At 46.2% G+C, this 12,500-nt stretch overlaps 1 protein-coding gene across 1 annotated transcript in view; it reads right to left on the minus strand.

Annotated features, from left to right (window-relative positions):
• Nucleotides 1-12,500, minus strand: part of cacna2d3a (calcium channel, voltage-dependent, alpha 2/delta subunit 3a) — a 452,439-nt gene that overhangs the window by 369,585 nt on the left and 70,354 nt on the right. The window contains exon 5 of the mRNA XM_065006038.1: nucleotides 9,022-9,081. Coding sequence (XP_064862110.1) covers nucleotides 9,022-9,081 — 60 coding nt within the window. The remainder of the gene's footprint in view (nucleotides 1-9,021; nucleotides 9,082-12,500) is intronic.

A 12,500-nucleotide genomic window follows, 5' to 3' on the forward strand; every position in this document is an offset into this window, starting at 1 on the left:
ACAGCAGAATGACCATTGAGGGAGAAGGACCACAGGGGAACAGCAGAATGACCATTGAGGGGAAGAGGGGAATGACCACAGGGGGAACAGCAGAATGACCATTGAGGGGAAGAGGGGGAAGACCACAGGGGGAACAGCAGAATGACCATTGAGGGAGGCAAAATGAACAGGGGGAAGCAGAATGACCATTGAGGGGAAGAGGGGGAATGACCACAGGGGGAACAGCAGAATGACCATTGAGGGGAGAAGCAAAATGACCACAGGGGGAACAGCAGAATGACCATTGAGGGGAAGAGGGGGAATGACCACAGGGGGAACAGCAGAATGACCATTGAGGGGAGAGGGGGAATGACCACAGGGGGAACAGCAGAATGACCATTGAGGGGAAGAGGGGGAATGACCACAGGGGGAACAGCAGAATGACCATTGAGGGAAGAGGGGGAATGACCACAGGGGAACAGCAGAATGACCATTGAGGGAAGAGGGGAATGACCACAGGGGGAACAGCAGAATGACCATTGAGGGGAGAACAAAATGACCACAGGGGGAACAGCAGAATGACCATTGACCACAGGGGAACAGCAGAATGACCATTGAGGGGAGAAGCAAAATGACCACAGGGGGAACAGCAGAATGACCATTGAGGGGAAGAGGGGGGGGACCATTGAGGGGAGAAATGACCACAGGGGAACAGCAGAATGACCATTGAGGGGAGAAGCAAAATGACCACAGGGGGAACAGCAGAATGACCATTGAGGGGAGAAGCAAAATGACCACAGGGGGAACAGCAGAATGACCATTGAGGGGAGAAGCAAAATGACCACAGGGGGAACAGCAGAATGACCATTGAGGGGAGAAGCAAAATGACCACAGGGGGAACAGCAGAATGACCATTGAGGGGAGAAGCAAAATGACCACAGGGGGGCAGAATGACCAGGGGAACAGCAGAATGACCATTGAGGGAGAAGCAAAATGACCACAGGGGGAACAGCAGAATGACCATTGAGGGGGAGAAGCAAAATGACCACAGGGGGAACAGCAGAATGACCATTGAGGGGAGAAGCAAAATGACCACAGGGGGAACAGCAGAATGACCATTGAGGGGAAGAGGGGGAATGACCACAGGGGGAACAGCAGAATGACCATTGAGGGGAGAAGCAAAATGACCACAGGGGGAACAGCAGAATGACCATTGAGGGGAAGAGGGGGAATGACCACAGGGGGAACAGCAGAATGACCATTGAGGGGAGAAGCAAAATGACCACAGGGGGAACAGCAGAATGACCATTGAGGGGAAGAGGGGGAATGACCACAGGGGGAACAGCAGAATGACCATTGAGGGGAAGAGGGGGAATGACCACAGGGGGAACAGCAGAATGACCATTGAGGGGAAGAGGGGGAATGACCACAGGGGGAACAGCAGAATGACCATTGAGGGAAGAGGGGGAATGACCACAGGGGGAACAGCAGAATGACCATTGAGGGGAAGAGGGGGAATGACCACAGGGGGAACAGCAGAATGACCATTGAGGGGAGAAGCGGAATTTTTTATTTTATTTGTTTGACCTTTATTTAACTAGGCAAGTCAGTTAAGAACAAATTATTATTTTCAATGACGGCCTGCTCTTGCTGCGGGCGATTCCCTGATCCACCTCTACGCAGACGACACCATTCTATATACTTTCGGCCCGTCATTGGACACTGTGCTATCTAACCTCCAAACGAGCTTCAATGCCATACAACACTCCTTCCGTGGCCTCCAACTGCTCTTAAACGCTAGTAAAACCAAATGCATGCTTTTCAACCGATCGCTGCCTGCACCCGCATGCCCGACTAGCATCACCACCCTGGATGGCTCCGACCTTGAATATGTGGACACCTATAAGTACCTAGGTGTCTGGCTAGACTGCAAACTCTCCTTCCAGACTCATATCAAACATCTCCAATCGAAAATCAAATCAAGAGTCGGCTTTCTATTCCGCAACAAAGCCTCCTTCACTCACGCTGCCAAGCTTACCCTAGTAAAACTGACTATCCTACCGATCCTCGACTTCGGCGATGTCATCTACAAAATTGCTTCCAACACTCTACTCAGCAAACTGGATGCAGTTTATCACAGTGCCATCCGTTTTGTCACTAAAGCACCTTATACTACCCACCACTGCGACTTGTATGCTCTAGTCGGCTGGCCCTCGCTACATATTCGTCGCCAGACCCACTGGCTCCAGGTCATCTACAAGGCCATGCTAGGTAAAGCTCTGCCTTATCTCAGTTCACTGGTCACGATGGCAACACCCATCCGTAGCACACGCTCCAGCAGGTGTATCTCACTGATCATCCCTAAAGCCAACACCTCATTCGGCCGCCTTTCGTTCCAGTACTCTGCTGCCTGTGACTGGAACGAATTGCAAAAATCGCTGAAGTTGGAGACTATTATCTCCCTCACCAACTTCAAACATCAGCTATCTGAGCAGCTAACCGATCGCTGCAGCTGTACATAGTCTATTGGTAAATAGCCCACCCATTTTCACCTACCTCATCCCCACAGTTTTTATTTATTTACTTTTCTGCTCTTTTGCACACCAATATCTCTACCTGTACATGATCATCTGATCATTTATCACTCCAGTGTTAATCTGCAATATTGTAATTATTCGCCTACCTCCTCATGCCTTTTGCACACATTGTATATAGACTCCCCTTTTTTTCTACTGTGTCATTGACTTGTTAATTGTTTACTCCATGTGTAACTCTGTGTTGTTGTCTGTTCACACTGCTATGCTTTATCTTGGCCAGGTCGCAGTTGCAAATGAGAACTTGTTCTCAACTAGCCTACCTGGTTAAATAAAGGTGAAATAAATAAAAGGAACAGTGGGTTAACTGCCTATTCAGGGGCAGAACGACAGATTTGTACCTTGTCAGCTCGGGTGTTTGAACTTACAACCTTGCGGTTACTAGTCCAACACTCTAACCACTAGGCTACCCTGCCGCCCCCTGACGACCATTGAGGGGGTGGGGGGAATGACCACAGGGGAGCAGCATAATGACCATTGAGGGGGTGGGGGAATGACCACAGGGGAGCAGCAGAATGACCATTGAGGGGGTGGGGGAATGACCACAGGGGGAGCAGCATAATGACCATTGAGGGGATGGGGGAATGACCACAGGGGAGCAGCATAATGACCATTGAGGGGGTGGGGGAATGACCACAGGGGAGCAGCATAATGACCATTGAGGGGTGGGGAGAATGACCACAGGGGAGAAGCAGAATGACCATTGAGGGGGTGGGGGGAATGACCACAGGGGAGAAGCAGAATGACCATTGAGGGGGTGGGGAGAATGACCACAGGGGGAGCAACATAATGACCATTGAGGGGGTGGGGGAATGACCACAGGGGGCAGCATAATGACCATTGAGGGGTGGGGGGAATGACCACATGGGGGAGAAGCAGAATGACCATTGAGGGGGTGGGGAGAATGACCACAGGGGAGCAGCATAATGACCATTGAGGGGGTGGGGGAATGACCACAGGGGGAGCAGCAGAATGACCATTGAGGGGGTGGGGGGAATGACCACAGGGGAGCAGCATAATGACCATTGAGGGGGTGGGGGGATGACCACAGGGGTGCAGCAGAATGACCATTGGGGGGGGGTGGGGGGAATGACCACAGGGGAGCAGCAGAATGACCATTGAGGTGGTGGGGGAATGACCACAGGGGAGCAGCAGAATGACCATTGAGGGGGTGGGGGAATGACCACAGGGGAGCAGCAGAATGACCATTGAGGGGTGGGGGGAATGACCACAGGGGGAGCAGCAGAATGACCATTGAGGGGTGGGGGAATGACCAGAGGGAGCAGAAAATTACCATTGAGGGGGTGGGGGAATGACCACAGGGGAGCAGCATAATGACTATTGAGGGGTGGGGGAATGACCACAGGGGAGCAGCAGAATGACCATTGAGTGAAATAAAAACAAAAAAGTAATAATATACATATTAACAACTGCAACAGGGAGGAATGTCGTTGGGGTGGGGGCAGAGTACACACTGTTAGGGGGTGGAATGTCCATGGGGGAGTAGAAGGGGGGGGGCAACAGGATAAAGAATGTCCATGGGGGAGTAGCAGGTAAGGTAAGTGAGAGTTGGGGGCGTGTGCAGAGGACTGTCAATGGGGGGAGTAGTTGATCATGTCCAATAAGAGCACACGTTTTAATTTTTCCTTTTCAAAACATTACTTAGTCATCATTGAAAGTGCAATGTGAAATGGAGCATGTAGTTATTTTATTTACTTAACTAGGCAAGTCAGTTGGTTTTTTTACGGGTACTTTCCAACGGGTACTGAGAGAGGAAGCGCCATACTATCAAACCTATAGCCCTGTCAATAAACTGAAACAACAGTCCTCACTTTACTGAGCTCATCTCTGACAAATAATTACACCCATAAACTACTGCTGCTGCCCTCGACACAGCCTGAGACAGCCTGAGACCCATCACACTCACTGATACAGACACTGAGAGGACTAACCAAACATTACTGATACAGACACTGAGAGGACTAACCAAACATTACTGATACAGACACTGAGAGAACTAACCAAACATTAATGATACAGACACTGAGAGAACTAACCACACATTACTGATACAGACACTGAGAGGACTAACCAAACATTAATGATACAGACACTGAGAGAACTAAACATTACTGATACAGACACTGAGAGAGAACTGATACAGACACTGAGAGGACTATTACTGATAACTAACCAAACATTAATGATACAGACACTGAGAGAACTAAACATTACTGATACAGACACTGAGAGGACTAACCACACATTACTGATACAGACACTGAGAGGACTAACCAAACATTAATGAGGACTAACCACACATTACTGATACAGACACTGAGAGGACTAACCAAACATTAATGATACAGACACTGAGAGGACTAACCAAACATTAATGATACAGACACTGAGAGGACTAACCAAACATTACTGATACAGACACTGAGAGGACTAACCAAACATTACTGATACAGACACTGAGAGGACTAACCAAACATTACTGATACAGACACTGAGAGGACTAACCAAACATTACTGATACAGACACTGAAGACCAAACATTACTGATACAGACACTGAGAGGACTAACCAAACATTAATGATACAGACACTGAGAGAACTAACCAAACATTACTGATACAGACACTGAGAGGACTAACCAAACATTACTGATACAGACACTGAGAGGACTAACTAAACATTACTGATACAGACACTGAGAGGACTAACCAAACATTACTGATACAGACACTGAGAGGACTAACTAAACATTACTGATACAGACACTGAGAGGACTAACCAAACATTAATGATACAGACACTGAGAGGACTAACCAAACATTAATGATACAGACACTGAGAGGACTAACCAAACAATGATACAGACACTGAGAGGACTAACCAAACAATGATACAGACACCGAGAGGACTAACCAAACATTAATGATACAGACACTGAGAGGACTAACCAAACAATGATACAGACACTGAGAGGACTATCCAAACATATTAATGAAATAATCTGGTGGACAACATCAACAAAGCCCTTAAATGCCAAATTGTTTTGCTTCTGTAAAATGAGGGGGGACCTGCTGACACAGGTGAGAGGGGAGCAATGCCTGGGTCAGTGTTAAAAGACTGGTCAATATTAAGAGACCAGGGTCAGTGTTAAGAGACCAGGATCAGTGTTAAGAGATCAGGGTAAGTGTTAAGAGACCAGGGTCAGTGGTAAGAGACCAGGGTAAGTGTTAAGAGACCAGGGTCAGTGTTAAGAGACCAGGGTCAGTGTTAAGAGACCAGGATCAGTGTTAAGAGACCAGGATCAGTGTTAAGAGACCAGGGTCAGTGTTAAGAGACCAGGGTCAGTGTTAAGAGACCAGGATCAGTGTTAAGAGACCAGGATCAGTGTTAAGGGACCAGGGTCAGTGTTAAGAGACCAGGGTCAGTGTTAAGACATCAGGGTCAGTGTTAAGAGACCAGGGTCAGTGTTAAGAGACCAGGGTCAGTGTTAAGAGACCAGGGTCAGTGTTAAGAGACCAGGGTCAGTGTTAAGAGACCAGGATCAGTGTTAAGGGACCAGGGTCAGTGTTAAGAGACCAGGATCAGTGTTAAGAGACCTGGATCAGTGTTAAGAGACCAGGGTCAGTGTTAAGAGACCAGTGTCAGTGTTAAGAGACCAGCGTCAGCGTTAAGAGACCAGGGTCAGTGTTAAGAGACCAGGGTCAATGTTAAGAGACCAGGATCAGTGTTAAGAGACCAGGATCAGTGTTAAGAGACCAGGGTCAGTGTTAAGAGACCAGGGTCAGTGTTAAGAGACCAGGGTCAGTGGTAAGAGACCAGGGTCAGTGTTAAGAGACCAGGGTCAGTGGTAAGAGACCAGGATCAGTGTTAAGAGACCAGGATCAGTGTTAAGAGACCAGGGTCAGTGGTAAGAGACCAGGGTCAGTGGTAAGACATCAGGGTCAGTATTAAGAGACCAGGGTCAGTATTAAGAGACCAGGGTCAGTGGTAAGAGACCAGGGTCAGTGTTAAGAGACCAGGATCAGTGGTAAGAGACCAGGGTCAGTGGTAAGAGACCAGGGTCAGTGTTAAGAGACCAGGATCAGTGTTAAGAGACCAGGATCAGTGGTAAGAGACCAGGGCCAGTGTTAAGAGACCAGGGTCAGTGTTAAGAGACCAGGGTCAGTGGTAAGAGACCAGGGTCAGTGGTAAGAGACCAGGATCAGTGTTAAGAGACCAGGATCAGTGGTAAGAGACCAGGGTCAGTGTTAAGAGACCAGGGTCAGTGTTAAGAGACCAGGATCCGTGTTAAGAGACCAGGGTCAGTTTTAAGAGACCAGGGTCAGTGTTAAGAGACCAGGGTCAGTGTTAAGAGACCAGGGCCAGTGTTAAGAGACCAGGGTCAGTGTTAAGAGACCAGGGTCAGTGTTAAGAGACCAGGATCAGTGTTAAGAGACCAGGGTCAGTGGTAAGAGACCAGGGTCAGTGTTAAGAGACCAGGGTCAGTGTTAAGAGACCAGGATCAGTGTTAAGAGACCAGGGTCAGTGGTAAGAGACCAGGGTCAGTGTTAAGAGACCAGGGTCAGTGGTAAGAGACCAGGGTCAGTGTTAAGAGACCAGGATCAGTGGTAAGAGACCAGGGCCAGTGTTAAGAGACCAGGGTCAGTGTTAAGAGACCAGGATCAGTGGTAAGAGACCAGGATCAGTGTTAAGAGACCAGGGCCAGTGTTAAGAGACCAGGGTCAGTGTTAAGAGACCAGGGTCAGTGATAAGAGACCAGGGTCAGTGGTAAGAGACCAGGATCAGTGTTAAGAGACCAGGATCAGTGGTAAGAGACCAGGGTCAGTGTTAAGAGACCAGGGTCAGTGTTAAGAGACCAGGGTCAGTGTTAAGAGACCAGGATCAGTGGTAAGAGACCAGGGTCAGTGTTAAGAGACCAGCGTCGGTGTTGATTTCAATATACGATGAATTGAAGAGTTGAATTTCTAAACACTTCAGTACAGTATATATCCATTTTCAGAAATATTGGTAAATTAGCTTTTATTGTTTAAAGAAATTCTGAGAAATTCTGAGAGATTGGTGTTTTTTCACAATCATGGCTTGGGGATGTTCTATAACACATGTATTTGTTTAATATCATTTTTGTTTTTGCAAAATGTTATATATTGGCCTCCCTCTCAGGGAAATAAGTAGTACTGTTAGGTTTTACAGTTAAATGTAACAAATAAGTACATGTTTAATAAAGAACTGTACAAACAACACATTTAAACACATTTTTGTAGTAATAATTGAATACAGTGATATGAGATCTGTATGTAAATCATTTCATCTTTTAGCAGATGCTCTCATCTAAAGTGACTTGCAGTAAGTGCATTAAAACAGTGAGGTGAATTAACCACATATCACAGTCAAATATACAGGATACCAACATTACATTCCTGCTAAACAATGAATATATAGCGTTTTACAAACTTAAAACATTTCCATACATTACTATAATCTATGATTAAAAAAATCTGAGAACAATAATATTGTACACACATGAAGGCACCAATAAGCAATCATTTCTGATTAAAAAACACAAATGTGAAAAATTTAGGCATATTGCGTAACAAAATCCCCCCAAAAACTGAAAACTATTTGTAATCCTTCAATTGGAAATTCAATTCACCTCGCCCTTCAATCCAATCCCCTCGACACACACACACACACAAGCACACACTCGTACACTTGCACACATGCTAAAGTTGCTCTCTCTCTGCTAAAGCCGCTCAAATGGATTTGAAGCATAACTGAGGTAGACAAAAAGCTGTGTTGGACTGAGTATGCAGATATGTCTGAGTCTATTTCTGCATGCTCATGCCTCTGTGTGTGTGTGTGTGTGTGTGTGTGTGTGTGTGTGTGTGTGTGTGTGTGTGTGTGTGTGTGTGTGTGTGTGTGTGTGTGTGTGTGTGTGTGTGTGTGTGTGTGTGTGTGTGTGTGTGTGTGTGTGCATTATATCTGTGAGAGGTTTAATTTGAAAGTGGCAAGACACATGGCCAGATTATGGGTCTTTCTGGGCTTGCACCCTGAGGTGTATTTTTAGAAGGGAAAAGAGGGTTAGCCAGTGAAGTGAAACGGACATGAATGAAATTGCTAATGCTTTTCCCTCTCTTCCTGCAATTCCTGCATTTAAACTAAGATATCTAGCTGTGGCTATGTGGTGCCTGTCATCTTCTGGGCCATTTAGTTTGTGGATCTTCAAAACACTCTCCTATATGATAACTATTTATGTGGTCCAACACTATTTCAATCACATACAGTAGAACACAATTCCTCTGGTCGTCATATTCATGCTAATAACCCCAACATGTTGAACCGTACATCACCTGTGCAGCACAGGACCGTGTTAGCCCACGAAGCTAAAGCACTAGCTCTGGGAGCTAGCATACGTTCTACTGTCACATACCTGTAGGTCTGGGTCATCTTCATGTTGCAGGTGTGCCTCCTCTGCTGCCTCCACCAGACGCTGTAGGGAGATATATATATATATATGAGAGAGAGAGAGAGAGAGTGAGAGAGTGAGAGAGTTATAGTAGTTTACACCAATCCTTTACTACAATTAATGTTATCAGCAAAACACCACACTACTGTTCATAAGGATCATATAAATCAAGTGAATCTGTTGCCTACTGCTTATAACAACATATGTCACCATGGTAACACACAATGATAACACACACACACACACACACACACACACACACACACACACACACACACTATGTAGATTGAAGCTATTTCATTCAGCAACAGAAGTAATGACACCCTAAGGGCTTCTGGATGCTCCAAACAAAAAACTCCATCACAGCCACAAACACACACACACACACACACACACTGACTCCATCCCCACCACCTCGCTGGCATGCAGTCTGCTGCGTACGCCTACAGGGCATTGTGGGTATCTGATTCCAGCCGTCTTTATTTGTCTCTTTTCCTAAGAGTGGGTACTCTGCTTGCTTCTACGTGCATGTATGCTTGTGTTCGCCTGTGTGTTTGCATATTAGTGTGTGTGTTTGTTCCTCTCCTCTCCCCAGAGTGGGGTTATCAGTGAAACCCCCAACACAACCTGGTCTCAGAGCATTTCGTATTATTCTGTATGTAAAGCCTAGACATGTAGTATGCTATGTTACATCTCATATGGTATGTATTCATTTGTGGATGTCCACCATCCATTTCGTATAATATGATACAAATTACAATTCGTATGATATGTTACGAATTTGCAAAAACGTATGATATTATATGAATTCTAGCTAGGATAGGATTTAGGGTTAGGGTTAAGGGTAGGGTTACATTTAGGGGTTAGGTTAAAGGGTTAAGGTTAAGGTTAGGGTTAGGGCAAGGGTTAGATAAAATGGTTAAGGTTAAGGTTAGGGTTAGGGTTAGGGGAAGGGTTAGATAGAAGGGTTAAGGTTAAGGTTAGGGTTAGGGGAAGGGTTAGATAGAAAGGTTAAGGTTAAGGTTAGGGTTAAGGTTAGGGTTAAGGTTAGGGTTAGGGCAAGGGTTAGATAGAAGGGTTAAGGTTAGGGTTAGGTTAAGGTTAAGGTTAAGGTTAGGGTTAGGGCAAGGGTTAGATAAAATGGTTAAGGTTAAGGTTAGGGTTAGGGTTAGAGGAAGGGTTAGATAGAAGGGTTAAGGTTAAGGTTAGGGCAAGGGCAAGGGCAAGGGTTAGATAAAAGGGTTAAGGTTAAGGTTAGGGTTAGGGGAAGGGTTAGATAGAAGGGTTAAGGTTAGGGTTAGGGTTAGATAGAAGGGTTAGATAAAAGGGTTAGGGTTAGGTTAGGGAAGGGGAAGGGGAAGGGTTAGATAAAAGGGTTAGGGTTAGGTTAGATAAAAGGGTTAAGGTTAGGGTTAGGGTTAGGGAAGGGTTAGATAAAAGGGTTAGGGTTAGGGTTAGATAAAAGGGTTAGGGTTAGGGAAGGGGAAGGGGAAGGGGAAGGGTTAGATAAAAGGGTTAGGGTTAGATAAAAGGGTTAAGGTTAGGGTTAGGGTTAGGGGAAGGGTTAGATAAAAGGGTTAGGGTTAGGGTTAGGGGAAGAGTTAGATAGAAGGGTTAAGGTTAGGGTTAGGGGAAGAGTTAGATAGAAGGGTTAAGGTTAGGGTTAGGGGAAGAGTTAGATAGAAGGGTTAAGGTTAGGGTTAGGGGAAGAGTTAGATAAAAGGGTTAAGGTTAGGGTTAGGGTTAGGGGAAGAGTTAGATAGAAGGGTTAAGGTTAGGGTTAGGGGAAGGGTTGGCTAATATGCTAAGTAGTTGCAAAGTAGCAAAACAATGAGTAAGTAGTTGAAAAGTTGCTAATTAGCTAAAGTTGACCGTGATGAGATTCGAACTCACAACCTTCAGGTTGCAAGACGTTTGCTTTATATGCCTGAACAACCACCCTACTTTTGCTTTAAGTTACCACCTGTCTTATGTAACCACACCAAACATTTACTATTTTATGTCCATTCTATGAGATCCGGCTGCCTAACAAGGTATCATGGTTTCACTTCAGTATTCAGATTTTGCCAGGGGTTAGAGTTATGTGGGGATAAATAGTTAAGTTTAGGCATGAATTCCAGCAAGGAGTAAGGTTTGGGATAGGATTAAGACAGAGGACTGCCTAGCTCTGGGATTGAACATGCAATCCTCTGAGCAGGAGTGTGTGTTCTCAGCCCTTCCTCTGGCACCATCCACAATGCAATAGCAAGCTGTGCTACCTGCAGACTCACCTTTAGTCTGCAAGTAAATGCCACAGTATGCCAGCCCTGTCTCCCACAGGCAACCTGTCACTGAGCATCACAACACACACACACACATAAACACAATGGCAGTGATATGTGCATGGAACAACATCTTATGGTGAATGATTCCCCTCTAACCCAGCTGGGTCTGGTCTGGTGAGGGACTCTCCGATTCACTCCACCTCACATTACCATTCTAATGGCTTTTCAGGAAGCCACCACAATCTACTGCCTTATTTGAAGGGTGTGTGTGTGTGTGTGTGTGTGTGTGTGTGTGTGTGTGTGTGTGTGTGTGTGTGTGTGTGTGTGTGTGTGTGTGTGTGTGTGTGTGTGTGTGTGTGTGTGTGTGTGTGTGTGTGTGTGTGTGTGTGTGTGTGTGTGTGTGTGTGTGTGTGTGCGCGCGTGCTCACATGCTGTCTGTCTGTCTGTCTGTCTGTCTGTCTGTCTGCAGGTCTCTCTGTCTGCAGGTCTGTCTGTCTGTCTGGCTGTAGGTCTCTCCGTCCGTCTACCTACCCGTTTGGTGGTGAGTAATAATGTGATCTGTACACCTGTCTGTGTGTCTAGCTGGTCAGCTTCAGAAGTCACCAGAAAGCCAGAGACGGACAGACAGACGGACAGATAAAGTGATACACTGTGTGTCTTTTTACTGTGACTGACGCCATAGAGGCTCTGGTGCCTGATACGCGTGGACATCCAGACCTGTGCTACAGGAACAAACAGATAAGGAGGAGAGAAATAAAAGAAGCATGAGAGAGGAATGGATGAGTAACATTCTCTAAAGGTCTGACCGGTTAGCCTGGTACTCAGAGGGAAATGTCAGAGTCAGACGCTGCCTGTGAAACTGCTGTGTGTGTGTGTGTGTGTGTGTGTGTGTGTGTGTGTGTGTGTGTGTGTGTGTGTGTGTGTGTGTGTGTGTGTGTCTGTGAGGATGTTCTCCTCTGTTGACAAGCGTTATGATATTAGCCCTGTGATCTCATCTCTGTGGCAGCCCTACTGAAAATGTCAGTCAAAGGACGGTGTGTGTGTGTGTGTGTGGGCATAGCGAACTCACGTGTGGATGACTGACTGTTTGCATGCAGGAGTGAGTGAGCAAGTGAGTGCATGCACGATCATTTAATAATAAGTGTGTATGTGTGTGTGTGTGTGTGTTTTGACTGCCTG

The sequence above is a fragment of the Oncorhynchus nerka genome, linkage group LG20 (assembly GCF_034236695.1).
Source record: "Oncorhynchus nerka isolate Pitt River linkage group LG20, Oner_Uvic_2.0, whole genome shotgun sequence".
Taxonomy (NCBI): domain Eukaryota; kingdom Metazoa; phylum Chordata; class Actinopteri; order Salmoniformes; family Salmonidae; genus Oncorhynchus; species Oncorhynchus nerka.